The sequence below is a fragment of the Aethalodelphis obliquidens genome, unplaced genomic scaffold (assembly GCF_003676395.1).
Source record: "Aethalodelphis obliquidens isolate GAN/ISIS:26980383/991018 unplaced genomic scaffold, ASM367639v1 scaffold62, whole genome shotgun sequence".
Lineage (NCBI taxonomy): Eukaryota > Metazoa > Chordata > Mammalia > Artiodactyla > Delphinidae > Aethalodelphis > Aethalodelphis obliquidens.
In genome coordinates this window covers 7,482,742-7,504,405 of record NW_020838006.1, presented here as the reverse complement: position 1 = coordinate 7,504,405, position 21,664 = coordinate 7,482,742, and the positions used below count along the sequence as shown (strand labels likewise).

General features: G+C 42.3%; 1 protein-coding gene across 1 annotated transcript in view; it reads right to left on the bottom strand.

The window, feature by feature from the left end:
- Positions 1 to 15,959: 15,959 nt before the first annotated feature.
- ARPP21 (cAMP regulated phosphoprotein 21) overlaps positions 15,960 to 21,664 on the bottom strand; it is a 118,451-nt gene continuing 112,746 nt past the window's right edge. Inside the window, exons 18-19 of the mRNA XM_027088270.1 lie at positions 17,925 to 18,073; positions 15,960 to 16,755 (exon numbers count right to left, since the gene is read on the bottom strand). Of these exons, the coding sequence (XP_026944071.1) occupies positions 16,498 to 16,755; positions 17,925 to 18,073 (407 nt within the window). The 3' untranslated portion in view covers positions 15,960 to 16,497. The remainder of the gene's footprint in view (positions 16,756 to 17,924; positions 18,074 to 21,664) is intronic.

The following is a 21,664-nucleotide window of genomic DNA, read 5'->3' as shown; positions in this document are numbered from 1 at the left end:
ATTTGCATTTCTCTAATGATTAGCGATGTTGAGCATCCTTTCATGTGTTTGTTGGCAATCTGTATATCTTCTTTGGAGAAATGTCTATTTAGGTATTCCGCCCAGTGTTGTATTGGGTTGTTTGTTGTTTTTTTTTTTTGATATTGAGTTGCATGAGCTGCTTGTATATTTTGGAGATTAATCCTTTGTCAGTGGCTTCATTTGCAAATATTTTCTCCCATCCTGAGGGTTGTCTTTTCGTCTTGTTTATGGTTTCCTTTGCTGTGCAAAAGCTTTTAAGTTTCATTAGGTCTCATTTGTTTATTTCTGTTTTTATTTCTATTTCTCTAGGAGGTGGGTCAAAAAGGATCTTGCTGTGATTTATGTCATAGAGTGTTCTATGTTTTCCTCTAAGGGTTTTATAGTATCTGGCCTTACATTTAGGTCTTTAATCCATTTTGAGTTCATTTTTGTGTATGGTGTTAGGGAGTGATCTAATCTCATACTTTTACATGTAGCTGTCCAGTTTTCCCAGCACCACTGATTGAAGAGACTGTCTTTTCTCCATTGTATATTCTTGACTCCTTTCTCAAAGATAAGGCGACCATATGTGTGTGGGTTTATCTCTGGGCTTTGTATCCTGTTCCACTGATCTGTATATCTGTTTTTGTGTCTGTACCATACTGTCAAGATTAATATAACTTTGTAGTATAGTCTGAAGTCAAGGAGCCTGACTGCTCCAACTCCATTTTTCTTTCTCAAGATGGCTTTGGCTATTCAGGGTCTTTTGTGTTTCCATACAAATTGTGAAGTTTTTTGTTCTAGTTCTGTGAAAAATGCCATTGGTAATTTGATAGGGATTGCATTGAATCCGTAGATTGTTTTGGATAGTATAGTAATTTTCACAATGTTGATTCTTCCGATCCAAAAATATGGTATATCTCTCCATCTGTTTGTGTTGTCATTGATTTCTTTTATCAGTGTCTTATGGTTTTCTGCATACAGGTTTTTGTCTCCTTAGGTAGGTTTATTCCTAGGTATTTTATTCTTTTTGTTGCAGTGGTAAATGGGAGTGTTTCCTTAATTTCTCTTTCAGATTTTTCATTGTTGGTATATAGGAATGCAATAGATTTCTGTGCATGAATTTTGTATTCTGCTGCTTTACCAAATTCATTGATTAGGTCTAGGAGTTTTCTGGTAGCATCTTTAGGATTCTCTGTATAGTATTATGTCATCTGAAAACACTGACAGTTTTGCTTCTTGTTTTCTGAATTGGATTCCTTTTATTTCTTTTTCTTCTCTGATCTCCGTGGCTAAAACTTTCAAAACTATGTTGAATAACAGTGGTGAGAGTGAGCAAGCTTGTCTTGCTCCTGATCTCACAGGAAATCGTTTCAGTTTTTCACCATTGAGAATGATATTGGCTGTGGGTTTTTCATATATGGCCTTTATTATGTTGAGGTAGGTTCCCTCTTTACCCACTTTCTGGAGTGTTTTTATCATAAATGATGGGTGTTGAATTTTGTCAAAAGCTTTCTCTGCATCTATTGAGATGATCATATGGGTTTTTTTGGTTTGTTTTTTTCTGTTTTTAAATTTATGTATTTATTTTTGGCTGTGTTGGGTCTTTGTTGCTGCGCTCGGGCTTTCTCTAGTTGCAGCGAGTGGGGACTACTCTTCGTTGAGGTGTATGTGCTTCCCATTGTGGTGGCTTCTCTTGTAGCAGAGCACGGGCTCTAGGCGTGTGGGCTCAGTAGTTGTGGCTCACAGGCTCTAGAGTGCAGGCTCAGTAGTTGTGGCAGCAGGCTTACTTGCTCCGTGGCATGTGGGATCTTCCTGGACCAGGGCTTGAACCCGTGTCCCCGGCATTGTCAGGCAGATTCGTAACCACTTTGCCACCAGGGAAGTCTGATCATATGGTTTTTATCCTTCAATTTGTTAATATGGTTTATCACATTGATTGATTTGTGTATATTGAAGAATCCTTGCATTACTGGGATAAACCCCACTTGATCATGGTGTATGATCCTTTCACTGTGCTGTTGGATTCTGTTTGCTAGTATTTTGTTGAGGATTTTTGCATCTATGCTCATCAGTGATATTGGCCTGTAGTTTTCTTTCTTTGTGGTATCTATGTCTGGTTTTGGTATCAGGGTGATGTTGGCCTTGTAGAATGAGTTTGGGAGTGTTCCTCCTTCTGCTATATTTTGGAAGAATTTGAGAAGGATAGGTGTTAGCTCTTCTCTAAATGTTTGATAGAATTCACCTGTAAAGCCATCTGGTCCTGGGCTTTTGTTTGTTGGAAGATTTTTAATCACAGTCTCAATTTCAGTGCTTGTGACTGGTCTGTTTATATTTTCTGTTTCTTCCTGGTTCAGTCTTGGAAGGTTGTGCTTTTCTAAGAATTTGTCCATTTCTTCCAGGTTGTCCATTTATTGGCATAGAGCTGCTTGTAGTAGTCTCTCATGATCTTTTGTATTTCTGCAGTGTCAGTTATTACTTCTCCTTTTTCATTTCTAATTCAATTGATTTGAGTGTTCTCCCTTTTTTCCTTGATGTGGCTAATGGTTTATCAATTTTGTTTATCCTCTCAAAGAACCAGCTTTTAGTTTGATTTATCTTTGCTCTTGTTTCCTTCATTCCTTTTTATTTACTTCTGATCTGATCTTTATGATTTCTTTCTTTCTGCTAACTTTGGGTTTTTTGTTTGTTTGTTTGTTCTTCTTTCTCTAATTGCTTTAGGTGTAAGGTTAGGTTTTTTATTTGATATATTTCCTGTTTCTTGAGGTAGGATTGTATTGCTATAAACTTCTGTCTTAGAACTTCTTTTGCTTCATCCCATAGGTTTTGGGTCATCGTGTTTTCATTGTCACTTGTCTCTAGGTATTTTGTGATTTCCTCTTTGATTTCTTCAGTGATCTCTTGGTTATTTAGTAGTGTATTGTTTAGCCTCCATGTGTTTGTATTTTTTACAGATCTTTTCCTGTAATTGATATCTAGTCTTATAGCATTGTGGTCAGAAAAGATACTTGATACGATTTCAATTTTCTTAAATTTACCAAGGGTTGATTTGTGACCCAAGATATGTTCTATCCTGGAGAATGTTCCATGAGCACTTGAGAAGAAAGTGCATTCTGTCGTTTTTGGATGGAATGTCCTATAAATATCAGTTAAGTCCATCTTTTTTAATGTATCATTTAAAGCTTGTGTTTCCTTGTTCATTTTCATTTTGGATGATCTGTCCATTGGTGAACGTGGGGTGTTAAAGTCCCCTACTCTGATTGTGTTACTGTCGATTTCCCCTTTTATGGCTCTTAGCATTTGCCTTATATATTGAGGTGCTCCTATGTTGGGTGCATAAATATAGTTGTTTACAATTGTTATATCTTCTTCTTGGATTGATCCCTTATTCATTTGTAGTGTCCTTCTTTTTCTGTTGTAATAGTCTTTATTTTAAAGTCTATTTTGTCTGATATGAGAATTGCTACACCAGCTTTCTTTTGATTTCCATTTGCATGCAATATCTTTTTCCATCCCCTCACTTTCAGTCTGTATGTGTCCCTAGGTCTGAAGGGGGTCTCTTGTAGACAGCACATACATGGGTCTTGTTTTTTTTTTTTTTTTTTGCGGTACGTGGGCCTCTCACTGTTGTGGCCTCTCCTGTTGCGGAGCACAGGCTCAGCGGCCATGGCTCATGGGCCCAGCCGCTCCGCAGCATGTGGGATTCTCCTGGATTGGGCACAAACCCGTGTCCCCTGCATCGGCAGGCAGACTCAACCACTGTGCCACCAGGGAAGCCCTACATGGATCTTTTTGTATCCATTCAGCCAGTCTATGTCTTTCGGTTCGAGCATTTAATACATTTACATTTAAGGTAGTTATCAATATGTATGTTGCTATTACCATTTTCTTAATTGTTTTTGGTTTGTTATTGTAGGTCTTTTCCTTTTGTGTTTCGTGCCTAGAGAAGTTCCTTTAGCATTTGTTGTAAAGCTTGTTTGGTGGTGCTGAATTCTCTTCACTTTTGCTTGTCTGTAAAGGTTTTAATTTCTCTGTCAAATCTGAATGAGATCCTTGCTGGGTAGAGTAGTCTTTGTTGTAGGTTTTTCTCCTTCATCACTTTAAATATGTCCTGCCACTCCCTTCTGGCTTGCAGAGTTTCTGCTGAAAGATCAGTTCTTAACCTTATGGGGATTCCCTTGTATGTTATTTGTTGTTTTTCCCTTGCTGCTTTTAATATTTTTTCTTCGTATTTAGTTTTTGATAGTTTGATTAGTATGTGTCTTTGCCTGTTTCTCCTTGGATTTATCCTGTATGGGAGTCTCTGCACTTCCTGGACTTGATTGACTAATTCCTTTCCCATATTAGGGAATTTTTCAAGGATAATCTCTTTAAATATTTTCTCAGTCCCTTTCTTTTTCTCTTCTTCTTCTCGGACCCCTGTAATTCGAATGTTGGTGCGTTTAATGTTGTCCCAGAGGTCTCTGGGACTGTCCTCAATTCTTTTCATTCCTTTTTCTTTATGTTGCTCTGTGGTAGTTATTTCCACTGTTTTATCTTCCAGGTCACTTATCCGTTCTTCTGCCTCCGTTATTCTGCTATTGATCCCTTCTAGAGAATTTTTAATTTCATTTATTGTGGTGTTCATTATTGTCTGTTGGCTCTTTAGTTCTTCTAGGTCCTTGTTAAATGTTCCTTGTGTTTTCTCCATTCTATTTCTGAGTTTTTGGATCCTCTTTGCTAACATTACTCTGAATTCTTTTTCAGGTAGACTGTCTATTTCCTCTTCATTTGTTAGGTATGGTGGGTTTTTGCCTTGTTCTTTCATGTGCTGTGTGTTTCTCTGTCTTCTCATTTTGCTTAATTTACTGTGTTTGGGGTCTCCTTTTTGCAGGCAGCATGTTCGTAGTTCCCGTTGTTTTTGGTGTCTGCCCCAAGTAGGTAAGGTTGGTTCAGTTGCTTGTGCAGCCTTCCTGGTGTAGGGAACTGGTGCCTGTTCTCTGGTGGATGAGGCTGCATCTTGTCTTTCTGGTGCGCAGGACCGCATCTGGTTGTGTGTTTTGGGGTGACTGTGACCTTATTATGATTTTAGGCAGCCTCTCTGCTAATGGGTGGGGTTGTGTTCCTGTCTTGCTAATTGGTTGGCATAGGGTGTCTAGCACTGTAGCTTGCTGGTCCTTGAGTGGAGTTGGGTCTTAGTGTTGAGATGGAGATCTCTGGGAGAGCTTTCAACCTTTGATATTGTGTGGAGCTGGGAGGTCTCTGGTGGATCAATGTTCTGAACTCAGCTCTCCCACCTCAGAGGCACAGGCCTGACACCTGGCTGGAGCACCAAGACCCTGTCAGCCACATGGCTCAGAAGAAAAGGCAGAAAAAAAAAAAAATAAATAAAGTTATTAAAATAAAAAATTATTAAAAATAAAATAAAATAATTAAAAAGTAATAAAGAAAAAAAGAAGAGAGCAACCAAACCAGAAAAGAAATGCACCAATGATAACAAGAGCTAAAAACTATACTAAAACAAAACAAAACAAAAAAAACGGACAGACAGAACCGTAGGACAAATGGTAAAAGCTAAGTTATACAGACAAAATCACACAAAGAAGCATACACATACACACTAACAAAAAGAGAAAAAGGAAAAAAAAATGTATCTATATATATAAAAAAACAAAAGGAAGAGAGCAATGAAATCAATAATCTACCAATGATAATAAACTCTAAATACTAAACTAAAAAAAGCATAAAACTAGAAACCAGTCAGTCACATACAGCAAACCCCTAGTCTACAGTTGCTCCCAAAGTCCACTGCCTGAATTTTGGGATGATTCATTGTCTATTCAGGTATTCCACAGATGCAGGGTACATCAAGTTGATTGTGGAGATTCAATCCACTGCTCCTGAGGCTGCTGGGAGAAATTTCCCTTTCTCTTCTTTGTTTGCACAGCTTTGGAATTGGCCCCGCCTCTGCATTTAGGTCCCCTGAGGGCATCTGTTCTTCACTCAGACAGGACGGGGTTAAAGTAGCAGCTGATTAGGGGGCTGTGGCTTACTCAGGCCGGGGGGAGGGAGGGGTGTGGAATGTGGGGCGAGCCTGCGGCAGCAGAGGCCAGCATGACATTGCACCAGTCTGAGTTGTGCCGTGTGCTCTCCCAGGGAAACCGTCCCTGGAACACGGGACCCTGGCAGTGGCGGGCTGCACAAGCTCCCAGGAGGGCAGGTGTGGATAGTGACCTGTGCTTGCACACAGGCTTCTTGGTGGCTGCAGCAACATCCTTAGCGTTTCATGCCCGTCTCTGGTGTCCGCGCTCTTAGCCGCAGCTTGCGCCTGTCTCTGGAGCTCGTTTAGCTGGTGCTCTGAATCCCCACTCCTCACGTACCCCGAAACAATGGTCTCTTGACTCTTAGGCAGGTCCAGACTTTTTCCCAGACTCCCTCCTGGCTGGCTGTAGCACACTAGCCCCCTTCAGGCTGTGTTCATTAGCCAACCCTAGTCCTCTCCCTGGGACCTGACCTCCAAAGCCCGAGCCGCATCTCCCAGGCCCGCCCGCCCTGGCGGGTGAGCAGATAAGCCTCTTGGGCTGGTGAGTGCCAGTTGGCACCGATCCTCTGTGCGGGAATCTCCCCGCTCTGCCCTCCGCACCCCTGTTGCTGTGCTCTCCTCCGCGGCTCGGAAGCTTCCCCCGCCGCCACCCGCAGTCTCTGCCCGTGAAGGGGCTTCCTAGTGTGTGGAAACCTTTCCTCCTTCACAGCTCCCTCCCACTGGTGCAGGTCCCGTCCCTATTCTTTCGTCTCTGTTTTTTCTTTTTTTCTTTTGGCCTACCCAGGTACGTGGGGAGTTTCTTGCCTTTCGGGAGGTCTGAGGTCTTCTGCCAGCGTTCAGTAGGTGTTCTGTAGGAGTTGTTCCACATGTAGATGTATTTCTGATGTATTTGTGGGGAGGAAGGTGATCTCTGCGTCTTACTCCTCCACCATCTTGAAGGTCTCAACGCTCTCATCTTGTTCCTTCATATTTATTTGATGTTCTTAGCTGTTGGCTATTCTACATGAATTTTAGGGTACACTTTAGAAGTTCCTTAGAAATAGGTTGAAACGTTGTTTAGAATCAGTTTGAGTTCTTAATTTAATATGTGGAGAACTGAAGTATTAGTCTGCTAGGCTGCCATAACAAAATACCTCATATGAGGTGGTTTAAACCAGTGGTCCCCAACTTTTTTGGCACCAGGGACTGGTTTCGTAGAAGACAATTTTTCCACAGACTGGGAGCGGGGAGGTTCAGGTGGTAATGCCAGCGATGGGGAGCGGCAGATGAAGCCTCACTCACTCGCCCGCTGCTCACCTCCTCCTATGTGCCCTGGTTCCTAACAGGCTGCATCTTGGTACCAGTCCATGACCTGGGGGTTGGGGAACCCTGGTTTAAACAACAGAGATTTATTTTCTCGCAGTTCTGGAGGCTTCAAGCCCAAGATCAAGATGTCAGAAGGTTTGGTTTCTTCTGATGCGATCACACATACACATATTGTTGGGTAGCATTTGTTAATATTTTATCGCAAATATTTTGCATCTGTTCTCACGACTGAGTTTGACTGTGATCTGACTGTCTTATTCTTTCCTTGTTTTGTTCTGATTTCATGGTTTTAGCAGACTTGTATGCTATTTTGGGAATGGCCTTTAAAAAAATATGTAAGAATGTATATAAGATGGCTTTGTGGGAGTCCCTTGTAAATATTTCTGAGTCTGCTGTTTGGGGATTGGAATATCTTTAACTAAATTATTTTAATCTGTTATCTTCTTACTCAGGTTTTGCATTTACTTTTGTCATTCTTGGTAATCAATATTTTGCAAATACAGGATTTTTAAAACTTATTTGCATAAAGTTGTTCAGAGCATTGACACTTTATTTTTGATTTATAGTGTGTTTGTAGTTAGGCCCTGTTTTTCCTTTCTAATATTGTTTAATTTTTCTTTCTTTTTTCATCATTCATGCCATCAAAATGACGACATTTTTGTTAGCTTTCCACTCAGTTTTTTTTTTTTTTTTTTGCGGTACGTGGGCCTCTCACTGTTGTGGCTTCTCCCGTTGCGGAGCATAGGCTCTGGACGTGCAGGCTCAGCGGCCACGGCTCACGGGCCCAGACGCTCCGCGGCATGTGTGATCTTCCCAGACCGGGGCATGAACCCGTGTCCCCTTCATCGGCAGGCGGACTCTCAACCACTGCGCCACCAGGGAAGCCCTCCACTCACTTTTATTTATTCTAAGTGGCAGGAATGACCCGCTGTTCATCAAAGGCATTTCTTGTTCTGTATTGTAGACTTCTTGCTGCTAAGTGGCCCCCGAACCAGGTACACATTTCTCAGACTCTCCGTTCAATGAAGTGCATCCTTGTGAATAGAGGTATGTGTGTCACTTTTTTTTTTTAATTGAAGTATAGTTGATTTACAATGTTGTGCCAGTCTCTGCTGTACAGCAGAGTGAGTCGGTCATACACATATACACATTCTTCTTTTATATTCTTTTCCATTATGGTTTATCACAGGATATTGAATATAGTTCCTTGTGCTATACATTAGGACCTTGTTGTTTATCCATTCTAAATGTAATAGTTTGCATCTACCCATCCCAAACTCTCAGTCCATCCGTCTCCCTCCCTCCCTCCCTCCGTGATGTGTGTCATTTCTCACTCTTCTTATCCACTGGCTGAATGCAGAGGACTTCAGCCATACAGAAGGTTGAATTGTCAAGATGGAAGAACTCTGGGTCTCTGTGTGTGGCAGCCATAGGAATGCACCTCTTATATCTCTGGCTCTGGGGACTCTGAAAACCATCACTGCGTTTACACCAAGGCAAACACACTGCCCAAGACACTAATGAGCTCAGCAGAGATGCTACAGTAGGCTCACTCCTGAGACGTGGGTCTCTGACAGAGACTTTGACCTGAGGACTCCCCTGTAGATCTCGATGAAACTTTCTTTAATTGCATTGAATTCTAAGACTTTTCCTCTCTCCTCCACAGAGGTCAGACTTGCATCAAGTCAGATGACTCTGATGGCTTCCTGCAACTCCCCACACATTTTTCCTTACCGAATTTTCCTTCTAAATCTCTAAAAAGTCTAATTCCATCTTGGCATCTGCTTTTCAGAGGCCTGAACTAATACAAGTGGTGCGAAGAGTGGTGTAATATGCTGTCCTGAGTCCCTTGACACATGGTTCCCTTGCTAAATATTGCCCTGGTGTGATGGGGCAAAGCATCCCTGTTGGGGAAAATGTCCTTGAAGGGCTGATGATTCAAGCATATGAAAGACATGAGGAGAAAATGCCTGCAAGGCAGTGGAGCGGTGGCTAGAATTATTGCCAAGTTGCATGGACACTCTGCGGAGGGCTAACAAAGAACCGAAGACCATTCACAGTTCAAGTCTTAAGGGTGAGGGCCAGAGGGCCTCTTTGGGAGCACACAAAAAGGCTTCAAGCTTCTGTTGTAGAAGAGGGGACACAGCTGAGCAGGAAACAGCAAACATAAGATCTCACAATTTCAGAACTCCAGAGACATTGAATGCTCAGCTGAAAAGTCCTGCCGTGCTAAAATCAGGGCCCTGGTTAAGAAAACCAGAAATCCCGAAACGTGGCCTGGGAGCATCTTGATATATGTACGGGGGGATGTTGGTTCTGCAGGCCCCTCTGGACCTTCAGAGTGCATGGAGGTGGCCTCTCCCCAGTGCTGGGCTGGGAAGCACCGTGAAATCCCTTCTCCCCCTCAGCAGACAGCCTCCCTTCCTCTCCTGGCTGGTAGGCTGGAAACTAGTGTTAAATCCTTACATAAACTGGCTGAAAAATTGCTGGTCCTGTTAAGGGAGGAAAGAGATTAAGAAAGGAATAGCAGGGGCTTCCCTGGTGGCGCAGTGGTTGAGAGTCCGCCTGCCGATGCAGGGGACATGGGTTCATGCGCCGGTCTGGGAGGATCCTACATGCTGCGGAGTGGCTGGGCCCGTGAGCCATGGCCGCTGAGACTGCGCGTCCGGAGCCTGTGCTCCGCAACGGGAGAGGCCACAACAGTGAGAGGCCCACGTACCACACAAAAAAAAAAGGAATAGCAATGATTAGAGACCTGTACAGGCGGGACCCAGAGGTTAGTTTTTGAGCGTGCTTGATCATGGGAGCTAGGATTCAAGCGCAAGATGTTGGACATCAGGTAAAGGATGCTTTATCTACCCCCCACGCTGCATGCATAGCATTATGTCTGTGTGAAGGAATAATTGTGTCATGTATCCTCATGGCCAGTAATACTAACTGATTAATGGCCACCAGTTTGAACAGGTCAACCAATTAGTTGCGGGAAGGTTTAAATAAGATTGGAGAGAGAGAGAGGTGTGCACGTGTGTAAAATATCCTGGGACACTGACACAGAGTAGTTTTCGAACAACTAGAGCCGTCTAGGTTCTCCTTGCCTTTTTCACTGATACTCCATTTAGAGCTCTGTCTACATTTTTGCATAAAGAAAAATAAATACAGACATCATAGACCTCTGGCACCATGCAGATCCTTCCTTGATGGAAGGTAAGCTAGCTGAGCCTGGGAAATCTCGTGAGTATGACACGCAGGCAGAATAAAGCAATAAATCATAAAACGATCCTCCAGCAGCCTCAGCTGCAAGTGTTTTTTAATCTACTCACTTTTAAACAACTCTTTTTAATTGTGCCTCACTGTTTCTCCCTTAGGAAATTATTTCATTGTATAATTGCCCTTGCTTCCAGTGAAATTTTTCTTAATGTCCAATTTAAATTGCTGCTTTTTTCTGTCTCAGGCCATTGCTCCCTATTACATTACCATTAAGCACCTTAAGTGACTCCTCTCTCTTTTGAAAATGATGAAATCGGCTTGTGCATTTCATCTGAAAATGTGGTCTCCTTCTTGTAGACAAAAACATTTAAACACTTGAAAATGACAGGTGATTGTCTTGTTTCTTACAAAGAAAAAAAAAAACAGGTTGTTTTCCTGCTTCTGTGTTTTTCATCAGTTTAGAAACAATTCATGGGACGGCTATAAGTGACCCAGATGTCATTATATGCTTGGTGTTTCTTCCAGTCACCCCATAATAGGATGGTACGCACATTCGTTTCTTCAAGGAAATGTGAATCCTATATGAGCTGAGGTATTTTATACAAAAGGGGGATGTTGTAAGTGCCCAGACAGAGGTCCTACTGACTTACTTGCTGGAGAACCCGGAAGAGTCAGCTGCAAACTCTACACAAAGGAATCGAATTACAAGAAGGGGGGTGTTTTATGATAGCATTACGGCATTGCAAACAGCAATGGTTTCCAAGGTATTAATACAATGAAAACTTTGGGGGTACAGAGAGAGCAATAAGGCCCTAAGGTGCCCCCATATTTAACCAGATCTGTTTTCTTGGGCCATTCTTATGGGGACGCTGGATCTGTTAGCAAGAAACATGATTCAGAACTTCAAATAAGCTGCCCTACTTTTTTTTTGGCTGCTTTGGGTCTTTGTTGCGGCGAGTGGGGGCTACTCTTCATTGCAGTGTGCAGGGTTTTCATTGCAGTGGCTTTTGTTGCAGAGCACGGGCTCTAGGCACGTGGGCTTCAGTAGTTGCAGCATGCGGGCTCAGTAGTTGCAGCACACGGGCCCTAGAGCACGCAGGCTTCAGTAGTTGTGGCATGTGGGCTCAGTAGTTGTGGCGTGCAGGCTCAGTACTTGTGGCTTGTGGGCTCTAGAGCACAGGCTCAGTAGTTGTGGTGCACGGGCTTAGTTGCTCCATGGCATGAGGGATCTTCCAGGACCAGGGATTGAACCCGTGTCCCCTGCATTGGCAGGCGGATTCTTAACCACTGTGCCACCAGGGAAGTCCCAGCTGCCCTACTTTTTTTTTTTTTTTTGCGGTACGCGGGCCTCTCACTGTTGTGGCCTCTCCCGTTGCGGAGCACAGGCTCCGGACGCGCAGGCTCAGCGGCCATGGCTCACGGGCCCAGCCGCTCTGTGGCATGTGGGATCTTCCTGGACCGGGGCATGAACCCATGTCCCCTGCATCGGCAGGCGGACTCTCAATCACTGTGCCACCAGGGAAGCCCCGTCCTACTTTTAATTCCAGAATCTCTATACTCTATGCCTCATCTTCTCCCCCGCACCCCTGAATGTCTCCCCCATCCTCTGTATATACCAGACACCAAAGGAGTGAAGTCTTGAACATTCAAAAAGCGACTCTCTTCCGACAGGATGCTGAATCGGTCTGACCAGTGCATCAGTGGCACACACGTTATCATGAGTGCCTGCTGCGTTTGCTCCTTGACTGTCCATCGAATCCGGTTTCAGGGCTCACCCCCTTCAGATTTACGTCTCCTCCTATTTGCTCAGTATCTGACCTCTTCCTTCTCCTTCAATGACAATACTGAGAGTAATATGGAATAAAGCAGTAAAACAAATCAAATAACAAACTCAAATTTCAGAGCATTCCCTGAGCTGCTGCAGTCAGGGAGCTGGTTATTATTGTCTGAGAGGAAGCAACCTTATGCCCAGTAGAAGACTCGGTTCTCTGTTAGGACATCAATCAGAAAATGATTTTCCTCTTCAGAAGAATAGTATCAGATGCCTCTCACCCCCGCGGTGTACACAATGCCAAGAGGAGCAGAGAACCCAGCTCCAAGAGTGAAAAGTTCTTGCCACTGGTGACACGTAATAGTGGCAGATCTTTTGGGGGGAGAAGACCGGAGGTTACAAAACTTCACAGAAGGCAAGTGATAAAGATTTGAACTTGAAACAAACACTACAGCTGAGAACTATTGGAAAACAGTGTCAAAGCCCTAAAGAGAACAACTTTCTCAGTAAAGAGGGTTTTGGACAGAATAGTATGGGAAGAAGCAAAGATTTCTGGTCTTGTGTAGAAGTGGCATCCAGCAAAGTACAGAAAACAAAAAATGTTTTGTGAGTCAGAACGGATAAATGTCTCACCATTTCTTTTTTAAACAAGAGGGACTTACCCGATTTCATTGCATATTGGGTATTGGTACAGAATATGTCGTGATGGAGACTTGGCAGCCCTCCTGTGCTGTCTCCATGTTCTGTTCAGTCTCATTTGTTTTATCCTGATGGGTTATAGGAACTGTGCCTTGTGATGCAGCTTAAGACAGGGCACTTACGTACAGAAGTTTCTGTCCAAGAGGGAAAAAGAAAATACATGCCGCTAAAGCTTTGCTGCACGTAAAATAGAATTGCTAAGAGTTAAGAGCTAGAACTGCTTTGTCCTTCCATCCTTTCTTGTGAAGCTGCTCTGGCTCAGAGGTACCCCACTTATTTTGTTATGGTGATTTACGACTTTATCTAAATCCTCCAACTATACTTATAATTAATGACATAAATCCATTTCCATAATGTTATATAACACACTGTCTTATCCTACCCCACATCCTGGGGAACGATATTAAAACAATAAAATAATTATGGCTGAAATTCATCGGTATCCTAGTTAGCACATTTAGTTACAACTATCACAGAGTAACCAAATGTATGATAAAACTTACAAGAATAAATCTATGGGCGTGAAATTTATTTGCACTTTTATTTTAAATTGTGCCACATAATTAGGATATAATGAAGTATGCAATAAAATTTTGCTGAATAAATGAATGCGTAAGTCACTTGTGTTTTCTTTTACATTCACATGGAGGATCATTAGGGATGACTGTATATTTGTATATTTGCATATGTATGTATCTATATAAGTTTATAGACATATATGTAATATGTATTTTCAAAATGTGATTGTAATAAAATTTTAACTAATGTGAAAAAAACGGAATGTTCTCCTGAAGGTAAATTAAATTCTGGAAGTGCTTCACTAATAACAACTGTCTTTCTACACCAGCAGTCCCCGACCTTTTTGGCCCCAGGGACCAGTTTCGTGGAAGACAGTTTTTCCACGGATGTCGGTGTGGGGCTGGGGGGTATGGTCAGGTGGTAATGAGGGCAATGGGAAGCCTCCTGCTGTGCGGCCCGGGTTCCTAACAGGCTGCGGACCGGTAGGGTTGGGGACCCGCACTCTACACAACCACCTTGAATATTCAAATGTAAAAAGACAGTAAGCATAACATGAGATTAGGAATAAGGTAATGCTGGATACAAATATTTAGTGAAAGTAAGGAAGATGCCTCAGCTTGGAAACAGTAACCGAAGGGATTTATGCAATAAAGTCAAATGTCTAAATATGAAAGAGTGTAACACATTTGGAGAAGAATGGCCAACAAGAAAGAAGGTCTGTCTTTATTCTTATTAGCATGACGTATGTTTCAAATCCATGGGAAAGAAGGCTCAATAATTCTAAGAATCATTAAAGAAATGCTCAAAATTTCTCAGAATTGTATGAAAAGAAAATAAACATTCAGACTCATATTTGGATCCTTGAGTTTGGGATCACTGCCAATATCAGAGGGCTACATGGGGAATATATTTAAAAATGAATCTATATTGGTCAGCGCCCTCCTTCTATTAGGGGAAGATATTAATTAGGCAAACACATAGCTTCTTCTCAGAGCAGCTCTTGGTTTAAAAGCTACTCAGCCTATTGGTTTAATGGCTCAATTTAAAAAAATGCAACATCCTCTTTTTATAACGTCTTTCATAGGGTTTACTTATTATGAAGAAATCAGTAGGCTGAGATTTGGGGAAATGGGACAGACTTTTCACAAGGAATAAAACTAATGATAGTATGTGTAAAAAATCCCCTTTAAAGGAAAAATACAACAATAGTGTAAAATTAAGGAATGGTAATCTGGTAGGTTGAGTTTTTAACTAGCTGCCTAACTCTATCTCCAGCTAAACAATATGAATATGGAAAAATCTAATATAGAGAATGTGATAATATGAAAAACAATGGTAATTATCCAGATATACTTTCCAAATCCTTCTCATTGGTAATAATGGTTTTTAGGTAAAGAGTATAAAATACAAAACTGTTAGTCATTGTACTGCCATAGCAAAGTGAAAGCTGTGGGGTTTTAGTCCCTTATTAAATATCTCCTGGAAGAGGGCTTCCCTGGTGGCGCAGTGGTTGAGAGTCTGCCTGCTGATGCAGGGGACGCGGGTTTGTGCCCCGGTCCGGGAAGATCCCACATGCCGCGGAGCGGCTGGGCCCGTGAGCCATGGCCGCTGAGCCTGCGCGTCCGGAGCCTGTGCTCCGCAACGGGAGACGCCACAACAGTGAGAGGCCCGCGTACCGCAAAAAAAAAAAAAAAAAAAAAAAAAAAAATCTGGAAGGGCCAAAGATGGTATACAGAGTTCTGATATTATTTTTCAAAGGTTGTCATAAATCAATCTTACCTGCAGAATCTATAGGAGTTAAACGTTTGGGGATTAGACAGGAACAGCCTTCTTCTAATTTTCTTTGTTTTTTTGTGTGTGAATGTTCTGAGTATTTGTAAACAAATTGCAATATTTTGCCTTGTTTTCAATTATTAGGACAAACAGCACCTTTGAGATACTGACCTACTGTCAGTATTAGTGGTACGTTACATTGTGTGACCCAGTATAAATTAGACTGTGCCTCTTTTAATCTCCCTCTAAGCAAAGATACCTTGTTTTCCAGGTAGGTGATGGAATTTGAATGGAGGTGGATCAGGGTTTGGTATAGAGTTTGGTGTAGAGCTGTTGTTACCAAGGATACTCAGGTTTTCCTAGTTGGTGAAGTATAGCTACATGCATTCAATGGGCCTAAAACTAAAAGCAAGGTACACATTTCAAAAATGTGAAGTCAGTGAACAGATGAGATGAATGTTGCCTGATTTTCAGGACCCCTGTAGTATTCGTGACAAGAAACTACAGTTCGTTCAGTGTTTGCCTACCAAGGTGATGCCAGTTCATCTACAAACACCTGGAACATCTTTTCTGTGCATTATTCATGAAATAGTGCTTAAAAGGGATAACAGTGACACATAAGCCAACATATATTGGAACAGAGAGTGAAGCAAACTGGTGGTAAAAACATGACCTTCCTCCATAAGGTCAAATAGTTTTATTTTGATTAAACACTACAATACAGTATATATCCATTAAAAAAAGAAAACTCTATAGTGTATATAAATTATTCCTTCCATTCATCAGTTCTTTTCCATTACAGCTTTGGTACAATGTGATTTCAGTATATAATTTTTAAATACTTTTAGCATCACAAAGTCAACACAAAGTACAAAACTAATAATCCAAATTAGGGATATTATCATCTACACAGTGGTATTCAGTGGTAGGAGAAAATCTTACCTTGATGAATTCATGTCACTAGCTAAGCTAGAAAGGCATACCTAGCAGACATGACGGAAATATGCACCATTAACCAGCTAATGTGTGGATTAGTCTTTGTTTTTTTTTTTGTTTGTTTGTTTTGTTTTTTACAGAATACCAGCAGCAGTCATTTGGGTGTTGAGTGAATACTTAAGTCCTCAGTGAGTTTTCGCACCTTGCTCTTCCTCCCTTAAAGGCCATGAGTAGTATCTGAAGACATGTACCATGGCCAGAGTGCTCAGAACTTGACCTGCCACCCAGCATTGCTCATACTGGCACAGTTGGTCCTGCAGCTGGCTGACATCACGGGGACAGTGCTGGAGGGACAGTGAGGGCCCATCAGCCTAAGGTTGTTCTGAGGGGTCGGCGGTGTGACGTTACAGTACACAGGCATTCCAGTGGCTGGGAGGGACCCTTGGCCTGCCTGGTTAGGTAGCATGATTGGCTGTTGGTATGACTGCTGGGGCAGTCCTTGAGAACCCTGGGTCATTGGCACCTGTAGGAAGACACAAGACAGAAGCCTGTATGAAGAGGTTATTTTGGGGTGTCCCATGAGCTACAGTGGTGTCATCAAAAACAGTCATGCTTTTAGGTTGGAATCCCAGCTCTCCCTTTTATCAGCTGTTTCACATTGGGCAAGTCACTTAACCTCTCTGTTTCTCTGAGTCCATCTGCATAATGTAACCTCCTTCAAAGTGCCCCTGAAAGGACTGCTGGGGTGTACAGCTCTTGGGACACATCTGGCTAGAAGTACATGCTCAGGAGATGTTAGTTCTGAGCCTCCTTCCTTCCTCTCTCCTGGCCCTCCAGGGACTGCCATCTGGACCTCCCACTCCGGATTTCTCTCAGTTTTGAAAAGCCATGCTCCCATTCCGGTTTTACGCAAAGTGGTCTGGACCCATCGATAGTAAAAGGGGATTCTGTCCCAGGAACACCAGCTCACTCTCAACCTGCAGCTTCAGAGAACATCTCCTATCCAGTTGGAGGTAGAAACTGATGCAGTGTGAACAAGGATTGTCAGGGCAGGAGGACCGAGGATAAGTTCTCCAGGGCCAGAAGTACCTGATGCAGCTAAATTTAATGATTAAAGTGTTTCACCAACCCTTCACTGCCCCCTGCCCCCTGCCCCCTGCCAGGGTATTTCAGGATATACATTACAGAAGGGGGCATGACACTTTTTAAATACCCAGTGTGGGTTTAGTCTGGAAAATGCAGCTGTCAGGTCCAACAAATGCCCTTTAAATGAATCTTGAGATGCCATTTTAAAATCCCTTATAAGATAAGTTTGTGGTGAAATGAAGTTTCTTTGAGTGTGACCAAAAACAAATGAAAATTTGCTGTGAGGACTTTCTCCCAGTAAGTACAATTTCAACAGAATGCCCGAAGGTCTTCATGAATAGAACTTTAAAGAATTTTCTTCCATGAATACAAAGTCTGTATGGAATCACACTTAGCAGGGCATTCAAAAGCCACAGTAGCTACAGAAGTATACATTTCCCATTTTCTGCTTGTCTATTATAATCTTGACTCAAAATCAGCCGTCAGCACTGGCTGGGCCTAGCACCTACCACCCAGCCAACCAGCCGATGTGGGGACATACCCACAGCCTGTACTTAGGCAAGTGCTGCTTTATAAAACACGATTTTCCAAGTTACGGATATGCACCTGATAATTAGACACGGTTGGGTAGGAGAGCATCACGCTTTGCACTGGAGTTCCCTGGTGGCTGCTCATCATGCCCTGACTCTGAGGCGGCTGCTGTACCCCCACGAGGCCTTGGAACCCCTGTTGACCAGACAAGAGCGGCTGGTAACCTGTGAAGAAAGAACACCATTTGAACTGGTTGTACCAAGAAGAACAATGATGATATTGTATGGGATGAGAGCACTTCTTCACCAGGCAACCTGCAGACCTTTCAATCTCTGTATCAGGAGTGTGTATTTCCTAATAACGCGTGTTTTGCTTCTTAGGGCGGACAAGGGTATGACTCCAAAAAATTCACTGATACTTCCATCCTTAAGAGTGGTCCAATCAGCAGGTTGTGACAGTGGTAAATTCTTCATGATGCAAAGACCGGAACCTGTATTGACATCGGTTGACTGCTGTAAATTAAACCTTTCAGATCTATCCTTTGCTTTGGTTTCAATGATATTTGGAGAAGTCACACATTATCAAGTTTTTTCCTAATTAATTTGATTCATTCTCTTACCCTCTCGCTTTTCTGCATCACCTCACTTCACACAGAGATCACCAAACAGCCTGTTAACTTAGGATGCATTCTGTTTTCCATACCCTAGTGAACAAAATGACTCCCTACTCTACATAATTCAACGTTCATTGACTTAGACAAAAGGTAACAACAGCAGGTGTGTCATGCTTTTATTCTGTGCTACCACTAGCTCCCAAGAAAACGTTCTGGCAAAACACTCCCATGAGGGATCATGTACATATCATAGATAATGCAGAGTACAACACGTAAAGAAGGTATGTGTTTATGACCTGCTGGATGGGTCAGTTGGTAGGTTTTCTTTTCCTTCTTTTTTAAGTGGACCAGGATTTATTCTAATTATCTTAATCCCTACTACAAGATGTGGTTTAAAATGCATTCTTGAATGAAGGCTGTGAACTGTTCTTACAAATATTGGGAAGAAAGTTGTAATGTAGGTGAAAATGACATGGTGATAGAGAAATAAGACAGATTTACGTCATGCTGTAAAATAAGGTCCTTCCAGAGCTCAGACTATTAACTGTACTGAGTGTCTGGAAATCAGTGGAACTGCTGTCTTAATATAATTCCCTGCGAGAAAGTCTTTACAATCCTAGATTTTCTTAACGCAGACACTGTTTTACAACCAGATTTTAAAAATTGAAACAAAGGGTAAAAGATTCCTAATCAATCCACATTGTTTATAAATAGACCTCGTTTTGAGTGCATGTGAGAGTTTTAACTGAGAAAGGGTAAAATTACATAAAGACTATAATGTAATTTTAAATTTTTTTAAAGGGAATTCCTTTATTATTTTTTTATTTTTATTTATTTATTTATTTATTTTTGGCTGGGTTGGGTCTTCGTTTCTGTGCAAGGGCTTTCTCTAGTTGCGGCAAGTGGGGGCCGCTCTTCATCGCGGTGCGCGGGCCTCTAACTATCGCGGCCTCTCTTGTTGCGGAGCACAGGCTCCAGACACGCAGGCTCAGTAGTTGTGGCTCACGGGCCTAGCTGCTCCGCGGCATGTGGGATCTTCCCAGACCAGGGCTCGAACCCGTGTCCCCTGCAAAGGCAGGCAGATTCTCAACCACTGCGCCACCAGGGAAGCCCTATAATGTAATTTTAAACAGACAGTACTTCGCTCTCTTTTGCTCTGAAAAAATGTGTTTTCACTCATCTTAGAAATACTGTGGAAACGTGTCTTGCAGATAGTCACTGAGTTAAACTCTATTCATCTAAGGAGATGGAAATAAGGTGTGGTCAGTTTGGAACACCCGAGAGAGCAAACTTGGGGATGAGCCGAGTTGGGAGGCCTGGACTGTGCCTGCACTGATTGGTAAGTGGAGCAGGTGTGTAATCTCGAAAGTCATCCTTTGACCTCCTTTATGTGTCCCATTTTTTTCACGTTCACATTACTCTCCCTACTCCACCGTCATAATGGTTTTCCTTACTAGGTTATTCTGCATTCTCGCAAAGACACCACATATTAAGAATATAAGTAAGGGTCCTGACCACCTTTCCTCCAGTTACATTGTGCTGGGGTAACACAGTCAAAGCCTCCCTTACATATGCTTTGCGGCAGTTTATACAGTATGGAAAAATCATCAGACTTGGGGGACAAGAAATGTGACTTTAGGCCATGTCATGGCCCTTACTACCTCCCAGAATGCCTCATATGCAGGGAGAAATTAAACATTAATTGTAAAAAACTGTTTTCTATGATTTCCCATTGTCTAGATCTACCACTCTTATTCATATACCCGTTGGCCCTAAAAAAATTCTGTTGCTGTTTTACTATTATTATGACATTACTCCTAGCCACGTCAAATTCACTGTCATATGAATTGTTGTATATGTTAAAAAAATAACTTGGCATGACTATAGAAAATTTATGACCACAGCCTTCCTTACCATTTCCTAGTTATATAACAAGAGCAGGCAATATGAACACACTTCCAAGTCTGTGTAATGGTGCCTTATTTCTGGCTGAAGATTCAAAGTACAGGTTGAAAATGAGAGAAATGTCTTCTAAGAGTCTGACTTATATTTGGTCTTCTGGTGAAAGCCCAGTTGGCCTCAATGGTCCTGTTGCAGAATACACACGGCTATTATGTAAACAAAGAGGAGAGGAAAGGAGGGGAGAGGGGAGGGCAGGAGAGGTCCAGTGGCCTTGCATCTAAAGATGATGTATTTGCTTATTGAATCGTTCCATCCTTTCACCGAGTCATCTTCAAAATGACTCTGTTTCGCAGAGTCTGTTCAAAAATAAATTGAGGTGGCCTATGAAAGATTCATTTATTACATCAGCTCTATAAACCAAAATTGGGGTGAAAGGAAAAATAAGTCTGATGATAACAGAGCTGTTAAGACATACAGAAAACAGAATGTCTTGGTAGAAAGGGGAAGCAACTGTCAAATATTCAAGGAGAGAAAAAGAGTGAGGTTGGGTGGCCTCGTCCCAGTAAAGGTGCACGGCCTGGGAGGGTGTGATTCATCTTTGCTGAGCACACAGATGCAGGGACACTGCGATGTCGCCCTCCCCAAGCCCCCTCTGCCTGATGATTTGTGAACTTTAATAGTCAGTCATGCATAGCAATGGGCTACCAGCTGTGCACTGGGATTCCCACAGTAAACACACTTAAGGCAAATAAAGATTTATGTGGGGAGCGAATCATGCCATACAATTTCCAAATGAAAACTTAAGTGTAAGGAAAGCCCAATTTATATTCATGAACCCCATTCATTTCTCAGTGCGCTCTCCAGGCAAGAAATGTACACCTGGAATGCTTTAATTGGAGGGCTCCTTTTCTTCACATGATGCTACAGAAGGTAGGCAGCAGAATGGTCCTTGAGACAGGAGGCTATTTGGAATGTGAATCTGAGCTCAGGTCCAGGAATAGACAAATAGAAATGTGATAGCAGTGACCTAAGCACGAACTAACAGGGTCTACCGGGGACACAGCTCGCCTGAAGGCAGAGGTGGCAACGCTGGCTGGTGGCAACCTGCTTATCTCATCTATTCAAATGAGAAATGTGTTCCAGTTTGTCAATTCTTAGCTGTGAAATGATCAGTTTTTCACATTTATTGAGGATTAGTAGATAGAATGCATCTGACAAAACAGAAATAGCAAAAGTAACTGCCCTGTAGGCTTGCTATGGTGATCATAAAGACATTAGCTATTTTTATTATTCCTTTTTC